The sequence below is a fragment of the Vipera berus genome, assembly GCF_964194415.1.
Source record: "Vipera berus genome assembly, chromosome: 1".
Taxonomy (NCBI): domain Eukaryota; kingdom Metazoa; phylum Chordata; class Lepidosauria; order Squamata; family Viperidae; genus Vipera; species Vipera berus.
Window position 1 is genome coordinate 208688158 of NC_138202.1, and position 18046 is coordinate 208706203.

General features: G+C 41.5%; 1 protein-coding gene across 2 annotated transcripts in view; it reads left to right on the plus strand.

Annotated features, from left to right (window-relative positions):
• The first annotated feature begins 472 nt into the window (after window positions 1–472).
• Window positions 473–18046, plus strand: part of ATAD2B (ATPase family AAA domain containing 2B) — a 93312-nt gene continuing 75738 nt past the window's right edge. For both annotated transcript variants that reach the window (XM_081343570.1, XM_081343571.1), the window contains exons 1-2: window positions 473–874; window positions 15269–15423. In XM_081343570.1, coding sequence (XP_081199696.1) covers window positions 680–874; window positions 15269–15423 — 350 coding nt within the window. In that variant the 5' untranslated portion in view covers window positions 473–679. The remainder of the gene's footprint in view (window positions 875–15268; window positions 15424–18046) is intronic.

Below are 18046 nucleotides of genomic sequence, written 5' to 3' on the forward strand. Positions count from 1 at the left end.
CCCAGTTTCAGCAATTTCGTTCAGTCCCAAGAAGCTCATTCCTTAAACACGCAAAATCCTCCCCCCTCCCCCTCACCTTCATTAATCCCGCCCCGTTTAAAGCAACCATAGAGCACGCCAGTGCAGAGCGCCGCACGTATTGCATCACGCATAGTAAACATCGGAGCGTTCCCTTACAGGCACTTCCGGCCTCAAACTTTGACTGGTTTGCCCCTTCAGCGGCCGATGTAAAAGTACAGCAGAGTATGGTAGAGAATCTCCACCATAGAGATGACAGAATCTAGAGAGGCACCACCAGGGCTCATACACAGTCCCGGCCTATGACGGCTTTCGGTCTTGGCCGGAAATTCAGGCTGTATGTCACGCTCTCATCATTTTCCATCTCTATGTTGCCAGGTGTAGGGAGGAGGTGGAAGAAGAGGCGGCCCTATGAGAGGCGGCGGCGAAGCAGCGCCTCGCAGTGGAAGCGGGAGGCTTCGCCGTGACCGAGGAGAGAAAGGGACGAGAGAACGAGTAATGGCGGCCAGTTAGTGGTGGGTGACTGAGCTGAGGAGGAGGAGGAGCGCTCCGCGCCTTCGGGCCCTTGTCCTTTCTGGCTCAGCAGCGGCGTCGCTCCCCACAGCAGAGGCGGTGGAGTCAGCGGCAGCGCCGCCCTTCCCGGGGTGGCTGCAGTGCGGCCATGGTGAACACCCGAAAGAGCTCCCAGTCTCAGCGTCTCTCCGGGAAAGCGGCGGCGGCGGCGGCGGCGACGGTGGTCCCGGGGCCCGTCAGCCATTTCATCTCATCCAGGACCCGCTTGTCTAGGACTAGTGCCAAAGCAGCAGCGGCAGCCGCGGCGGCGGCGGCTGCCGGGCAAGATGAAGACTCGGTCCGGGTAAGCCGGGGAGAGGGCGACGAGGAGGAACACGGGGGAGAGAGAGAAAGAGAGAAAGAGAGAGAGGACGGGACGGCGGGACCTTTTGGAGGAAGAAGGTCCGGCGGCTCGAGTCATTTAACGGGCGGCTTGTGTGTGTGTGTGTGTGTGTGTGTGTGTGTGTGTGGCGGGTGGGGGGGTCGCCGCCTCAAGGGGAGCGGAGCGGCGTCTCATTGTCTCCGGGCGGCCGTCAAGGTTGGAGTGTCAGCGGCTGGCTCGGGAGCGGGGGCCCCCCGCTTGAACTCTGGCGCGAGCGGAGTGGGGAGAGAAGCGCTCCCGCTGTGGATGAGGGGCTGGCGAAGCCCCTCGGGGAGGTTGAGGTGGGGGGTGGTGGTGAGGGAGAAACGGGGCAGGGGGGGGGGTTTCTGATTTGGAGAAGAACGCCTCGGAGCGGGCTGGTTGGGTGGCGGTGGTGGTGGTGGAGGAGCGTCGTTTCGCGGCGGCTGGGGATGTTGCAAGAGGGAGAGAGACGTGAGCGGCGAGCTGCGCCGCGCTGAGGGAGACAGAGGGAGGCGGGCTGGGATTGCGAGGTCATTTGAGGTAGGGTGACTGGAGAGAGCTGGGAGCCGAGAAAGAAGCTTGGCGGTCGTTTGGCAAGCGGGGAGGAGGCGCAGAGTGGCGGTCTGGCGTGGGCGAGGGGGTCTGACGGGTTCTGTTGTAATTATTGTTTTAAGGTAACTTCTGCATTTGGGCAAAATTAGGGTTTAATTTGTTTTCAATATCTGCATTTGTGGATTGTTATTTATGTCACTGTTCACCGCCCTTAGGGAGAAGGGCGGTATACAAATCAAATAAATCAAATAAATAAATAATAAATAAAATAAAAGCGGTGGCGGAGGGGAGAGGCTTGCGCAAAAGAAGGGATTGTCTGGCTTGGAACAATTGACAAGGCAGCACTATGTGTGGGGTGTTCTCGCGCTCTCTCTCTCTCTCTCTCTCTCTCTCTCTCTCTCTCTCTCTCTCTCTCACACACACACACACACACACACACACAAACACACACTTCTGTGTCTGTTGTGCTAGGCAGCAAGCTGGGTTTGGAGCAAAGCTCCCTCTCTGGTTGAAAGTGGAAGTGCCCACTTAAAAGAAAAACACAAGTGACTTAAAACTGCACTAACTTGGAAGTAATTTTTTTAAGAGTATTATTTTCCCAAACTGTTACCTCTTTGGAACCTGTTTTGGATATCAGTATCGACTTATGACCACCACGAGCCAAAATGTACGTTGCTAAGTGAGACGTTTGTTAAGTGGGGTTTTCTCCATTTTACAACCTGTCTTGCCACAGTTAGTAACATGGTTAAGTGAATCTGGCTTCCCCTTGGACTTTGCTTGACAGAAAGTCGCAACAAATGATCACATGACTCTGGGACACTGCAACTGTCGTAAATATGAGTCAGCTGACAAGCGTCTGAATTTTGATCACGTGACCACGGGGATGCTGCAATGGTCGTAAGTGGGAAAAAATGGTCATAAGTCATTTTTTTCAGTGCTGTGGCTGTGGTAACTTTCAGTGGTCACTAAATAAACTATTGTAAGTTGAGGATTACCTGTATGCTTTTTACTCTGTGTTTTACTTGACTTACAAATGAATGTGATAACCTAATGTTTCAGACTATTTTATACATGTTAATTGAAAGCTTTACATTTTTGCATGGACATCTCATTTCTTTACCTTACGTCATGGACTTTTAAAAATAGCTGGTCTATTTTTTTTCACATGTAAACAGTGTGAATTGTATTGTTCAGAATTATTCACATACTGAATTCATATACTATTTCAATCTTGCAGAGCATTGAGAAAATTTAAAAGCTTTCCAATCTCCTGTGTGTTATAATGAAGGGCCAGTGAGTTTGTACCTTCCACACAGACATAACAGTGTTTTTAATGTTTTTATTGTTGATTTCTTGGAAAATCTTAAGGTTACCTTGGCAATGGTTTTGAAAAAATAGTACACCAAAGTAACTGTCACTTGTCTGATACATTTGGCTAAAAGCTGTTATGTACTGAAAATATTACAATTATTTCTAAACTTTAAAAAGTACATATTACATTGCATGTGATATTTCATAATGCAGCCATGAATATTCTGATATTGTACCATACAAGTAAGCATTTGGAGCTTAAAAAGTAATGAGGTGATCACACTGCATACTAATTGATTCTCAATTGTGAAATTTTTAGACCACTCAACTCCTAAATGACACTGGACAGCTTTACAAATTTTTTTTAAAAAGAATTATATAAAAATACAGCAACTTCATAAGATATTTCCACATTACTGTGTGCCTCCCTGCACTAATTCAAGGCTGGAGATGGAGAAGGACTGGGTATTTGTAGATCACTTGTCTGTGTTCTGAGAAGATGAAGGCTGTATAGCCTTCCTATGTAGTCATGTGCTCCTTGAGCAGGAGCAGAGTGTCCAGGAAGATTCCTAGACTGAGCACCTGTCCTGGTTATGGCAGTGTAATTCCTTCTGAATTAAAGATAGAAAGTCTCCAGGACTGGAGTTCTCCTACAGCACTTCTATGTTCTCAGAGTTGAAATTGAGTGTGTACCTCCCTTTCTCCTCAAGATATGAAAATAGCATTGCTTAATAGTCCAGGAATTGACTTGTATAATCAGTATCTTCAGTGTAGTGTAGTGATAATACCTGATCTCATCTTTCCTCATGCCCTTAGATAGATGTTAAACAGTGGGGATGAGAGCATTGATCTCACAAATTGGCCACAGAGGAGAACTATGATATTATTGTGCTCCAACTCTCCCTTCTTTCAGCTGCTCCAGAAGCATACCATGGTCCGAGGATGAGAGCACTGAGAGATCTAAGAAGCCCATTACGGTTGTACCACTCCTATCTCAGCTCTGCCATAGCTCATCAACAGTCAGTGGACACAGACTTGGAAAGTATCTAGATAATCTATTAAAACCAAGATCCTCTATAGCTGCACTTTTATCACTATTCAGTGACCTTCCACAAAAGATGAAGATTGAAAACCGGATCAATATTATCCAGGATGAGTGAGTTCAGTATCAGTTCTTGAAGAAAAAGTGCATGACTACTTAAAGGCTGGTGGAACCAGGGTAGGCAAAGACTAACAAAACAGCTTAACAGTTCCAAACATCCTGTCCATTTCGTCTGCAAACATAGGATTGATGCTTCTCTCACCTTAACTGGCTCTGCCCATTCAGTCTAAATATGAGCAAATATTCTTTAGTACGGCCTGATAGAGGGTCCTTAGTCTCATTCCATTTTTTTTCTTCTGTTCAGTCATGTCTGATTCTCCATTCTGTTTTCTTGGCAAGGTTTTTTTGGAAGTGGTTTTCCATTGTCTCCTCTGTAGGGCTACTAGAAAGTGACTGGCTCAAGGTCCCCCATCTGGCTTTGTTCCTAAGGCAAGAATTGGACATGATTGAATAAAAGAAGAAAAAAAATCTTTCAACCGAAAAAAGACATGTACCCATGCTGTAAAATGTCAGATAAAATTTGAAGTATTCTCACAGTATCTTTCTTTGGCTCAAATAGTCATTCTGTTTATAAGTAAGAAAGCATATTGTTTGTTATCTATGATGTAGACATAAAAGTTGTCATTGTATTAAATATGATGCATTGTAAATTACTGCTCCCTGGACAATTAGAGATTCTTAGTATCACTGAAAAAAATGTACGTGCAGTCTTACTTATGCATGTTCCTTGCAAGACTTCCAGAAAATCTTGGTTTAAAAGCGTGAAAGCACTTTCCAGTGTAAATTTTAAATGAGGTTATAGATTTACTTCCAGGCATCTCTTGGAAGGCTTAGGAAGTTCAGGGATTTTGAAAATAGAGCTGGTTATATCAACATAAATTAACCACATCTCTTCAAGGGATAATCTAATTACATTGTAAGCATTTGGTTTATATATGTGCTCCTCCTCTTCTTGCCTTCCTTTCCTTTCCCTCCCCTCATCCTGCTAGTTTTAAACTTGTGTTGTGTTCAATAGATTATTGTATTTCCAGTCTCTGCAGGTTACTCTCCTTCTCTCCCTTATCTGTTCTGCAATTATCCACTATCTTTTCTTGAAAAATGCTTTGGAACCAAAAGTGAGGTTTTTTAGGCATTCTTTGCAAAGGAAAATAGGAAGACAGGTGGCTGCAGGGTGGGACTGTACAACTTTCTAACTGCAAGTTTTTTCCTCCTCGTGTCTGTAATTAAAGTATGTTTAGGGCAGAAGGCTTTATGGTTAAGAATCCATTATTTGGGAATATCTGCTTCACACTGTCTTCTATATTAAGGTAGGCTTGTGTAGAATGAATACTGTTTTGATGTAATTTGTTTCATAGTGATTCTGTTTAGGTATGCTGCAGATTTAACTATTTATACTTTGTGCAATACCTTGATAAAATTTGTATTCTGTATTCAGTTAATGAAAATATTGTTCCATATTTTCTCAGTTGTATCTCATTGAAACTCATTGTAAACTGGACTTTTGTAAATTTGATAAAAGAGCATCTGAATAAAAATTCTAGTTAAAAGCACTCACATAGCTAAAATTTTGAGTATATGCTTTTAAGAGAAACCATGTAATATAATAATAATAATAATAATAATAATAATAATAATAATAATAATAATAGTAATAATAATAATAATAATAATAATAATAATAATAATAATAATAATAATAATAATAATAATAATAACAGCAGCAGAATATAAGGAAAAACGGCTGGATTAAATAGATGGAAAACTAAAGCTTTGAATGGACAACATTTGAAAAACATTGAAGGAAAATGTGATAACAACTTGACATGGGCATGGTTTAAGATGGGAACCATCAAGAAAGAAATGGAAGGCTTAATACTGGCTGCTCAAGAACAAGCACTACAAACTAATGCCATGAAAGCAAAGATACAAAAATCTACTGACAATCCGAATTGCCGACTTTGCAACAACAAAGTTGAAACTGTTTCACATTTAATATGTGAGCGCAGCAAAATCGCGCAAACTGATTACAAAGCTAGACATGACCAAGTTGCTAAACTAATCCACTGGGCATTGTGTAAAAAATATGACTTGCCTGTGTCCGAAAAGTCGTGGGAACATAGGGTGAAAAAAGTTGTTGAGAATGAGAGGGTGAAGATCTTATGGGACTTCTGAATACAGACAGATCGCCATTTGGAACACAACACGCCAGATATCACAGTTGTAGAGAACCGAAGCATACAGTTGATTGATATCGTTGTACCAGGAGATGCCAGGGTTGAAGAAAAAGAACTGAAAAAAATTACGAAATACTGCAACCTGGCCATCGAAACTGCGTGATTATGGATGAAACATGTAACAGTGATACCCATTGTCATCAGGGTACTGGGAACTATGTCCAAAAACTTTGAAAAACACATCAAGAAATTGCAGCTTCCTGCAATAACTCCAGCAAAGCTACAAAAAACTGCGCTACTTGGAACATCTTACATTTTAAGGAAATACCTGGTTGATACCTAGGATGCTGGCAGCAACCCGTGTCAACCATTAGTGCCAGTCGACTGTTCAGTTGACTGAGTTTCATGTTTTATGAATAAAAGTTTAATAATAATAATAATAATAATAATAATAATAATAATAATAATAATAATAATGTAAAATTTTTTTTTTAGTTTTAGTTTTCACTTGACTCCAGAATAGTTCTAATCTGCTCACAATATTAACAACAAAATTTAAAAAAACACAATGATGTTAAATAAGCAATGTAAACATCTGTCCCACTAATGCACTACATGCAAGTAGTCCTCGGCATACGACTGTAATGGAGCCTGCCCATTATGGTTGTGTATTGTACCTGTCATAAAGCAAGTCAGCCATGTAACCAACCTGATTTTAAGACTTATTTGTGGGGGTCAGTTCTAAAGTGGTTGAAGCATTTATTAAGCAAACCAAATGCTGAAAACCAGAAATGCCAGTTTTTTTGGCAATACTGTTGTAAAACAAGTTCATGTGATTGTGGGACCCTGCAAATGGCCATAAATGCGGCCAAGTTTCTGAGCGCCTGAAGTTCGGTCATATGACTTCAGAAGGAGCCCAAACCTTGGAACTTTCATAAGAGTCGTAAGTCCCCTTTTTTGGATCGGTCTTAAATCAAGGATTATGTATATATACAAAAACATCTAAAAAAGGGGGCCTCATTTATCTTACCCTATCCTACCATGGGAAACAGCCTGGTGTTCAAGGCCTTCTGGAATGCCATTAGGATGAGTGTCACATGGATCTCTGAAGGGAACTTGTTCCAAAGATCAAGTACTGGGATACAGAAGGTATGCTTCTTGGATACTGATAGATGGCATTGTTTAAATCAAGGGAACTTGGAATATGCCATCTTTGACAGCTCTTAGCGTGCAAGCAGAAACCATGGGACAAAAATTGTCCCTCAAATAATCTAATTCTGTACCTTGACACCTCCAATTCTTATACCAAGATGCTAAGTTTTGTTTTACTGGTTGTTTCATTTAGTGACAGTTATGTCAATGATGAAAAAGATGTGTTAAGGCCTTCATAGGTCTGTAAAGCAAAGGAAAGCTGAAAAATGATAATCACAGTTGTGTTTTCACTTAACAATTGCTTTGCTTTATGCCCAAATTCCTGGTTCCAGTTGTGGTTGTTAAACAAAGACTATTTGTACTGTGATTGATGGTTTCAGAAGCTGTTGAGTAATCAAGGAGCACAAGGATGGATGTGCCACCATCCCCAACCTGGCCCTGCCAAAGGCCATCAGCAAGTACAATATGGCCACACTATTCTGTTCTGGAATTATTCAAGATACGTATCATGGATATAACCTATTTAAAAGTAATATTTAGAACTCAGCATCAAGACAGACGGTAATTGTGAGATAACTGGTTGGTGTTAAATTGGAGGAGGTTGATGTAGCTAATTCAGTCCAAATCAGGGATAAACCTAATGATATCATTTCACTGTGCAAAGATTTGGGTGAGGAGACAGTGTTCCTCTGACAGACGTATTTTCTCCTGCCAAAGTTGCTTTAGAAGATTTATAAATTTTCTGAAGTACATTTGAGAATCATGCAAGGTTTTGGATGGAAGGCGAAAAATACACTATGGTGGCATATAATCCATTTTGTTGGATATTGTCCCAAGGTTTTATATTTCTGGCGTGAAAATGTAAAGACGACTCCAAAATACTTATCAGTATTGTTTTCCTTCTAGTGTTTTATTTTAAATGCCAGATAGAATAGAATAGAGTTGGAAGGGACCTTGGAGGCCTTCTAGTCCAGCCCCCTGCTCAAGCAGGAGAACCTATACCAGGGGTCAGCAATCTGAAACAGCAAAAGAGCCACTCGGAACCGGTTCCGTCACACACACACAAAAGTGGGAGCCGCAAAATGTGCATGCGCATGCGTGCATGCACACGCATGCGCAGAACAAGGCAAAACGTGCACCAGCCCTGCCCCTGTCCACCTCTAGTGTGGATGGCTCTGCTGTCCTGGCTTTTCCTCCCTCAGAAAAAACTGCTCTCCCCCCATCCTGCGCTCTCTCTCTCTCTGGGACTTTTTTCTTTCTGCCTTTTGTGAAGCTTTGGGATCAGCTCCTGCCCTGGATTGCTTGCACTGCGCCGATCCTCGGCAGCCCCGACACCCATGCCGCATTCTGAGCCGCACGCACCTGTTGCCGCCCGGTGCCGCCAGACTCGCAGGCTGAGCCACGCGAAGACGAGGAAGGAAACGGCCTTTCAGAGGATCCCACCTGGGCCCCCCTCGGAGGCAATGGGCCCTTCCCGAGCCAGGAGGCACCTGCACGGCAGCGCGTCTCCCTGGCGACGGGCGCTGGGTCGCGGCGGTGCCTTCAGCCCGGGTGTCGCCGGAGCCACCCGAGCGCCCTGCCCCTCCCCCCGGGGCTTCCAAACCTCCGCTGCCCCATTCTCTCAATAAGAATGGGGCGGTGGAGGTTCGGAGAGCTGCTGCCTTTGTCTGCGTTTCTTTCGGCCTCGAAAGAAATGCGGATGAAGGCAGCAGCTCTCCAAACCTCCGCCGCCCCGTTTGGAGAGCTGCTGCCTTCGTCCGCGTTTCTTTCGGCCCCAAAAGAAACGTGGATGAAGGCAGCAGCTCTCCAAACCTCCGCTGCCCCATTCTCTCAAAGGGACTTTTTTACTCCCACTTTTTTTTCAGAACTGCACATGGCGGAGGAGGACTGGGAGCCGCAGGAGACGGCTTAAAGAGCCGCATGTGGCTCCGGAGCTGTGGGTTACCGACCCGTGATCTATACCATATAAGACAAGTGACTGCCTAGCCTCTTCTTAAAAATCTCCAGTGATGGAACGCCCACAATTGCTGAAGGCAAACTGTTCCACTGGTTAATTGTCCTCACTGTGAGTAAGTTTCTCCTTAATTCCAGATTGCTTCCCTCTTTGATCAGTTTCCAACCATTGTTTCTTGTCCTGCCCTCTGGTACTTTAGTGAATAATGTGACCCTCTCTTTGTAGCAGTCCCTCAAATACATACTGCTATCATATATTAATTTTATTCTCAGATAGCAATGTGTTTGGAGAACAAAAACAGGTAGTCATGTATAGTTTTGCTTCAGATTTATGGCCAATGTTTTTTCATTAAAATAAACATTGACTTTTTTCCCCTTCTCAAAATATTCCTCTAAAATTGTATGGAGTTCGACTGTTGAAATACACATTGTTCATAAGCTAATTAACACATCTAATTAATATGTTTGGAAAACATTCTTTGGACTATTAAAAATATTATTTTGCTTTATTAGTATTAGAGAAAAAGACCTGTAAGAAACCATACTTTTCCATTTATCGTTAGTTTTAATTACAATAGTAACATCTATTTTCTTTGACATCCGAAGTGGTCTTTCAACACCTAAAGTGGTAAAAGAAGTAAAGAAGAAGAACATCTATTAGTTGGAGAAGTACCTAGTTGTTGGATAATACTCTACTTGAATTATATTAGACAAACTGAAAGAAAGCAAATGCTTTATGTAAATATGTAATTTTCTCTGCTATCAAGAAGTAACCTATCCTTCAGCCTAATTATTTTTATACATTATTAGTCACATAGAGGGTACTTCTAGCTTAATTTGCTTTGTAAGGTGCTTGCTTTTCTTTATAAAGTTTGTGGGAAGTCATCCCCCCCAGAAAAGGAAATATTTTGGGGAATATTAAAAAGGCAGAATATTATATTTTTCCAAAGGATCTTAAAGGCAGAAAAGCAGGCCTAGATTTTCTTAATAGCCCCAAATAGAAACTAAACAGGCCAACTCTGTAGAAGTACAGATTTGATAATCCCATTCAGAAAGACTGAGGCCCCATTCATGAGCAAATACTACCGGGTGGAAGCCCATTCAAGACACGACCTAGCCATCAGCCCCATCCTCAGGGATACATAGAATGAAGGCTATTGCTAAGCACATTGATTTGTGCTTTAGATTTTAAGCCGCCCTGAGTCTTCGGAGAAGGGCGGGATATAAATGGGATTTTTTAAAAAAGCAGGACATGACCTTTAGGATATAATAGGATTAACCCACCACCATTAGAATACCAAAAGGGCACAGTTCATGCCACAGGAAAAAGAACAACTCCAAACACAAAAGCCCAAGAAGGTATAAAAACCCACCACTCCCAGCTCCATTTGGTCACTGAAGTTTCTGGCAACTTTTTTTCCAAACAGCCTCCATTTTGTTTATTCCTAGTTTGGACTGAAGCCTGATGAAGATTTTTCTTTCAACAAGGGCATCTGTAAAATCTTCAGAATTTCAGCTCCATTCCTGCAGCCTGTCAAAAGATTTCCCCTCCTCTCTGTGCACAAAGGAGAAATCCCTTGTGGATCAGCTCCCCCCCATCCCCTCCACCTGCAACCTTCCCTACAACTTCCCCAATGATTTTCTGGAAATCCAAGAGAAGATTCCAAATGAGGCTCATGGTAGGGCACTTGGCAGCCAGTTGTGAATGCAAACTAGTGACCAAGTGCCCAAAATGCAGTCATGTGATCCTGGGGGGGGGGAATAGTGTGAAGTTTTATGATGGCTAGAAGTGCTTTGTGAATTGTAAAATGCCCTTTTCTGAGGCTTAGTAATTTTGAATGGTGTAAAGCAGTGGTTTACCAGTAAACCTTGCTAGAGAAATGTATGTTCTTCCTCTTCAATCATTTCTCATGTGCCTTCAAAATGTGTTACAGTAAGACTGGAAATTGTGATAGGCGTGTGCAGAAATACTCTTTTTGTCAAGTAGATTTTTGTGAAAATTTCCCTTTGCCTTTCCCATCATAGCTCTATAACACAGGTTGGCAACCTGTGGCTCTGGAGCCGCAGGCGGCTCTTTCAGGCTTCTGTGGCTCCCAGTCTTCCTCTGCCATTTGCAGAGAGAGAGAGACAGAGACAGAGACAGAGAGAGGCACTTGCACTTCCCTTCTCTCTCTCTCTCTCTCTCTCTCTCTCTCTCTCTCTCTCTCTCTCTCTCTCTCTCTCAATAAGCAAACAATCTGGGCTCTGACTGGCTGCTCCGTGCTTCCTCCTCCCCCCCACAAGTAAACTGCATGCAAAAATCCCACAAGATCTACCAGCAGTGCTTTTGCTCCTAAGCCAGCCTATGTCTGTGCACACGCACAGACTTAAACAGAGGCTTCCAAACCTGTCACGCATACACATGTGGATGTCTGCTACAATCCCCGTATAGCATCTACGTAGCCGTCTGTTTGCCCACAGACAGGCATCCCACGAGCATCCCCACTTTTCCTTGGTGGCTGCTAACTTATACGTGGGGAAGAAACCGGTCGTTGCAAAAAAAAATAGGAAAAAGGGGAAAGTGGGTGTGACTAAAGACCCTCACTTTTCCTTTCCTTCCTGTTTGGCAATGTTGACTTCTGCTCCTCCAATCCTGGCTGCTCCTTGCAGTCCCTGCTTGCCAGCCACTGTATTCAACTTTTCTTTCATTTGCTTGGCGGACTGGGGAGAGGCGTTCCCCCGCTTCTTTTCACTCCCACCGTGGCGATTTCTGAGAGCGGAGAGCAGCTGCCTGCTGGGCAAGCCCCAAAAGCTTTCTTCCTCTCCCCGATCTTGCCTTTCTTGCTCGCCCTCTGATGTAGGCATCTGCTGGGTTTTCTCAACCTCCCCCCCCCGTTTTATTTTAATTCCCCCACCGCCTCCCTCTTTCACAAAGTTGACATTCCAGGGACTTGGTCCTCGCTTTGCTCCCGGAGTCACTTGGCAAAGCTTGAAGGAGAAGCCACCTGCTCCCACCTCCTGCAGAGCAGAACTGCTGCTTCCTCGCCCTTCCAGCGAAAGAACCCCAGAGAGCTGGAAGATGTCCTTTGTCCCACTTTCCGCTTCTCATCCTCTCTTTTCCGAGCACCCCTTCCAGAAACCAGTTGGTTGAGATGCAAACTCCTCTCCATCTTCCCCCTTTCCTGTTGCCGGTTCTGGGTCTGTGGATTTGGGCTGGGTTTTCCTCCGTCCATCAGCCAAAGAGGAGGAATGGAGCATCCCTCCCAGAGCGAGCCAGAAGCCTCAACTCCGGCCTCCCGCAGCAGGCTGAGATAGGCGAGCCTGAGCAGCCGTCTGCTGCTACCTCGGAAGATTTGCCGCAGCAGCTACCTCTCCCCGTCGGCCTTCTCCTCCGCTCCGTCGGAACCTTCCCGCCAAAAGGTGGAAAGAAGAAAGTCCCAGAGAGGGAGAGCAGGGGGTGGGAGGAGATCAGTCTTTTCCAAGGGGAGGAGAAGCCAGGACGGCGGAGCCATCCATACCAGAGCTGGACAGGGGCAGGGCCGGTGCACGTCTCGCCTTAAGCTCCGTGTGTGCGCATTTTGCGGCTCCCAGTTTTTTCTTTTGTGAGGGAAACGTGTCCAAGTGGCTCTTTCAGTTTTCAGGTCTATAACATTCACTAGGGCTGTATATTTCTCTCTGTAATGTTTTCAGGGGGTGGGTTGTGGTGAATATGGAAAGTCTTGTATCTTCAATTTTTTCTTATTCATAAAAAAATTAAACCTATATTTGCTTGTTCTGGTTAAAATTGTTTTACATATCCAAAGTTTTCTGTCATTGCCTTATACACTGTGAGTCTTGTCAGATAACTTCACCCAAACAAGTTCAAACCTTTCAGTTCTTATTTAAATTGAATTTAACAATTTTACACCCAGTCTCTCCCAATTTATTTTGTGGAGCCTTTAGAAGTTGAATGATAAGTGTCTGCTAAGCAGTCTTGAAATAGTCACTGGAAATAAAAAAGAAATATTCTTGAAGTTATTGAAAGTGGGTTTTTTATGTTCTTTGTATCTCACTGTTATTGGTGCTAATTACACTACATTGAAAATTGCTTGCTTAATGTCTTCAGGCAATGATAATGTAATGTTTTTGCCTTGTCTGCTTTATCTAATTAAGCTCTCCCACACCACTGAAACAGGTTTCAAACCAGTTGTGTAGCTTCAGTTTACACATAGAATTACTCAGATTGCTTACAAGATTGAATCCCATCATTTTGTATGTTATTACCGTAATAGTATAGGCACACCTTTGTGTACAAAGTAGGGTGTGGCTTGGTCATTGAGTATTTAATATTTTAAGTATATGGTTATTTTTCCTCCAGAACTCTGTTTTTTTTACTGTATGGAATATATAATGTAGTAACTAGGTTTGTATGGAATGGTACAAATATCCTGCATAATTGTTGAAAAGAAAATGCAGGAATTTATGTATGTTTTGTACTGTCACACACAATTTTATTTCCTGTGTTACATTCAGAAACATTCTGTGTACTTCAGAGGCCCTGTGACAGTGTGTCTGTAAATGGAGTGTAGAAATGGTGTTGATCAGCTCCCTCTGCTTGTTTTGTGATCTGGTGACATCAAGGGTGTGGAACATAGTGGAGAAAATCTTTGCTCCCTGATATACAGATAGTCCTTGATTTTTAACCACAATTGGGAACAAAATTTCCCAATTTGCTAAGCAGATGGGTTGTTAAGTGAATCACAGCCGATTTTACACCTTTTTCTGCCATGCTTTTAAGCAAATCACTGCATTTGTTAAGTGAAATATGTGGTCATTAAACAAATCCAGCTCCTCCTCTTTGATTTTGTTAGACGCCAGCTGGGCAGGTTGTAAATTTTGATCATGGCATCATAGCGATGTTGTAATGGTCATAAATGGGAGGACCAGTTGAAAGTCAGTTTTTTCAGTGCTGTTGTAACTTGGAACACTTGCTCAATGAATGGCTGTTAAGTTGAGGAGTACCTGTAATTATTTGTGGGGAGCCATAGTTTCTTGTTACTGAAACATTTCGGAACAAGACAGGGCAAGGACCCCTGACTTTCTGCTTGTGTTTGCCTGGAACAGTTTCTTTGGTGTGATTCTTTCCCAAGGGGGCAGGACCTCCACCAGCCAAACTGTTCAAAGTTGTCCTGTGCATTCTTATTGAGGGAAATAAGAAAGCAATCCTCCTGGAGCAAACCCTCAGTTGGGTATCTGATGTTTTTGAGGAGAGCTCCTTCTCTATACATAAGTGTGGGACTTAGAAAGAGTGTAAAGCATGTGTGTTTTAGGATTTAGTGTGTTAGCTTTTGCAGTATTGTATTAAAAGTCAAATATATAGTGAGCTAACACCATAAAACTCCATATAGGGAACATGTCCTAAAATCAATTGCAGTAATTTAAATTCTATTGGCTTAGTGTGATCATTCTGAATATTTATATTCTTTATATCATTCTTTAATTCATGCTTCAAGTCATTTTAATTGTTCGTTTGAGCTACTTGTTTAAATAGGTTTTCATTTTCATGGGGTATATGGATGGCTTTGATTGCCCTAGGGCTGAAGTGATCAAGTATAAATTGAAGTAATAATAATAAAAATATTTGTTAATATAAATGTTGGCATTTGGAACAGCTTTCAGTGGAAATCAGATTGGCTCCCTCCCTCCCTGATTGCATTAAGAAAATGTTGTAGTTAGTTCAGAAGTAGCCATTAATGCCTATATTGATTCAACATGATGGTATACACTATGAGTCCGTTATGTTTTATTGATATTAGCTATTTAAAAATTAGCTACTGTTGATGTTTCAGTAATTTTCTATATATCTTGTAAATCATTAAAGGATGCATTTGATCATTGTGGGATATAAATACAAAACAAACAAACTCAAATCTGATTTAATCCCCAGAAAAAGATACAGCAAATTCCTCAATTTCTCTCATACTTTCTTTCCAGAATTAGATTTACAGTTTTAAGCTGAGGATGATTGCTATTATCTGAATAAGAATCAAATCCCTCTCCTCCCCCCCCCCGCCCCCGAATTGGAGAATATTTATCTTGAACCATGTCATGAATGAGACTAATAACTGTTTGCTTTCTTTTTTTTCTCTCTAGAGAGATGATGGTAGTGATGGTAGTTTGAGTGATAGTCACATATCTCCTCCAGCCAAACGTACCTTGAAACATGCTGATTCTGTATGCAAAGACAAATCAAAATCTCGCAGTACTGGACAGCGAGAGGAATGGGGTGTCTCAACTGGTCAGTCCCGGTAAGCATATTCAAGTTTTTAAAAACCTGTAGGTGGGTGTGCACGCATGCGTGGATTCACACATATACAGTTTTGATCATTTTCTTAAACAGCTTAAATGATTGATTAATGCAAAATCTTTACTCCCTTTAAAGGAAGGTTTCTGCTCCTTAAAATAGCCTCCTTATATCAGGTTCTGTTCCAGCCTATGTACTAAAATCAATTGTATGCTGCAGAGAAAGGAAAAACTAAATTTGGGGTGCTATTTTTGTTCTCACTCCCATCCCATCTTTCTCATCGTGTGTAACTCATCGTTAGTAACTGATTTTAGGCAGATATTCTGACTTCATGCATAAGTGCATGAGGTACAGTTTGTTCCCGTTTCCTCCCTTCTTCCCTCCCCAAAAACTTTTATTTTAGATGACAAACTGCGAAAGAAAAAGAGCAACTCCATCTGTTGCTTACATTAAGACATCTGGATTTCCTTGTGATTAGAGTACAGTTTTGTCTGTTCCATGTATATAGTATTACGTTAATAGGTTTAACTAGTTCCATGTTTTCTTCAGCAACAGAAAGCCAGGTTTGTTTCTGCTACAAATTAATATCTTTTTCTGGTGTTAATTCCAAATTTGATCTGTGAGATTTGCTCCCTACCAATTACATAGTTTAACCAATGTGACACACACAAATTAGGCTTTGGAGTTGAATTGACCAAACATGATTTATTATTCTTTTCAGCATGTGTTACTTGTTCTGCAGGAAAGAGGACAAATCTTACTTTAAACAAAGATAAAACATAGTCTAGAGTTGATAGTTGTTAAAATTATTAAGCAAGGATTCTACTATTATACATTTAAAAATACAACTAATACTTAGTCTCTGGAAAGGAAAAATTAAGAGCTCTTATTTCTGTCGTGAGCTCTAAATCCTGTATTCTTCAAAATGTGTTTATATGCTTTAATTTTGAACAGGTACATTTTGTATGTGTGTGTGTGTGTGTGTGTGTGTGTGTGTGTGTGTGTTTCCTGATTTCTGTGGTAAGAATACTCAAAGATGATACATTCACTTCTCTTTCTCTGCTGTTTTGATTGCAGCAATACTTATAATGGCAACATCAGTTTAAAACTAGCGTTCATTTGTAGTATTGGCATGGACGATACACTGGGAAGAGGAAACAGGAAGTCCTCAGATTATGATCAGTTGCTTAATAACCAAAGTTATGACAGACCCCTGAAAAGCGACTTATCACCCATTTTTTTAAGTTCTGACATCATGTGCACACAGACACACACACACCGCGGTCACATGGTCACATTTTGCACACTTAGCAACTGGCCCACATTTACAGCTGCTTACAGCACTCCATATCATGTATTTGCAAGTACAACTGTTTTCCGGAAGCCAACATTTACTTCTGATTTCTGGGATAAAACACCCCATAGCAAACAATGGGTTCACTTAACATTCACAGTGTTTTCTTAAGTCTTTATATTCGCCTTATAACTATTTCTTTCCCTTACAACTGCTGCATTTGCTTAATAACCATTGCAAAGAAAATTGTCAAATCGGTTATCCTATGGTGATCTGCTTTATGATGGATACAGCCCATGGCCATAATTGCCAGGCTCAATTATAGTCATAAATTGAGGACTGCTTGTACAGAAAAGCATGAAAACTTTGATGCCGATATCCCTGTTTATCCTTAGATTATCCTCGCAAAAGAAGAAGGCTAGAGTCAGATTTAAGAGACTTGATTCGACTTACCAAATGGAGTACTATATGATTAAACACTTGTTTGAATACGGTTAAAAGAATAGATAAAGTTTAGATATAAAGGGGCCCTATAGTAAGAGGGATAAGATATATAAGCAGTGTAATACTTTTTACAGTACATGAAATGTAAAAATATTGGGATGGTGTATGTGAATGGAAAATTAGGATATTTAAAGGTAATTAATTTTGAGAAAATTATGACTGTTAAGAGTGGTTTGAATACAGTGGGAAATTAAGCTTAAATAAGAATCTTGAAAACAGGACATATAATGACTTAATAAGATGACTTTTTAAAGTACAACTGAAATATAAGCTGATTAAAAAATATATGTTGATGTTATTGTACAAATACTAGAAAAATGTATATACTCTATGTATTGAAAATATTAAGAATCATATTTGTTTAATGCAGACAAAAGGAGAATATTACTGGAAGAAGAGAAGATCAAGGAAATATATCATTGACTAACATATTGATTATAGAAATTTATTATTGATTGTTTTTAAATATACAACACACTGCTAAGTACTAGGGATTGTTATCATAAAAAATCAATAAAATATAATAAAAAAACACATTTCTTCAGTCTGACTGGATTTATTATAGCATTGGTGATGGGATATACATATACATCCAGTGGTGTATTAGAGCTGGCTTGTATTGCTCGTGAGACCCTATTGTTAAATTTTCTAGAATTTTGCGAGCCAGTAGATACCAGAGCTGAGTTGCTATACCTAGTATTGTGTCAATCAGCTGTTAGGCAGCTATAGTACAGCCAAGTGGTAGCAATGAAGCCAGCAGAGTAGGTTGTTATGCCTTTAGCAGCACACCACTGTATATATCTAATCCTCTTTTCAGTTTAACTCCTGC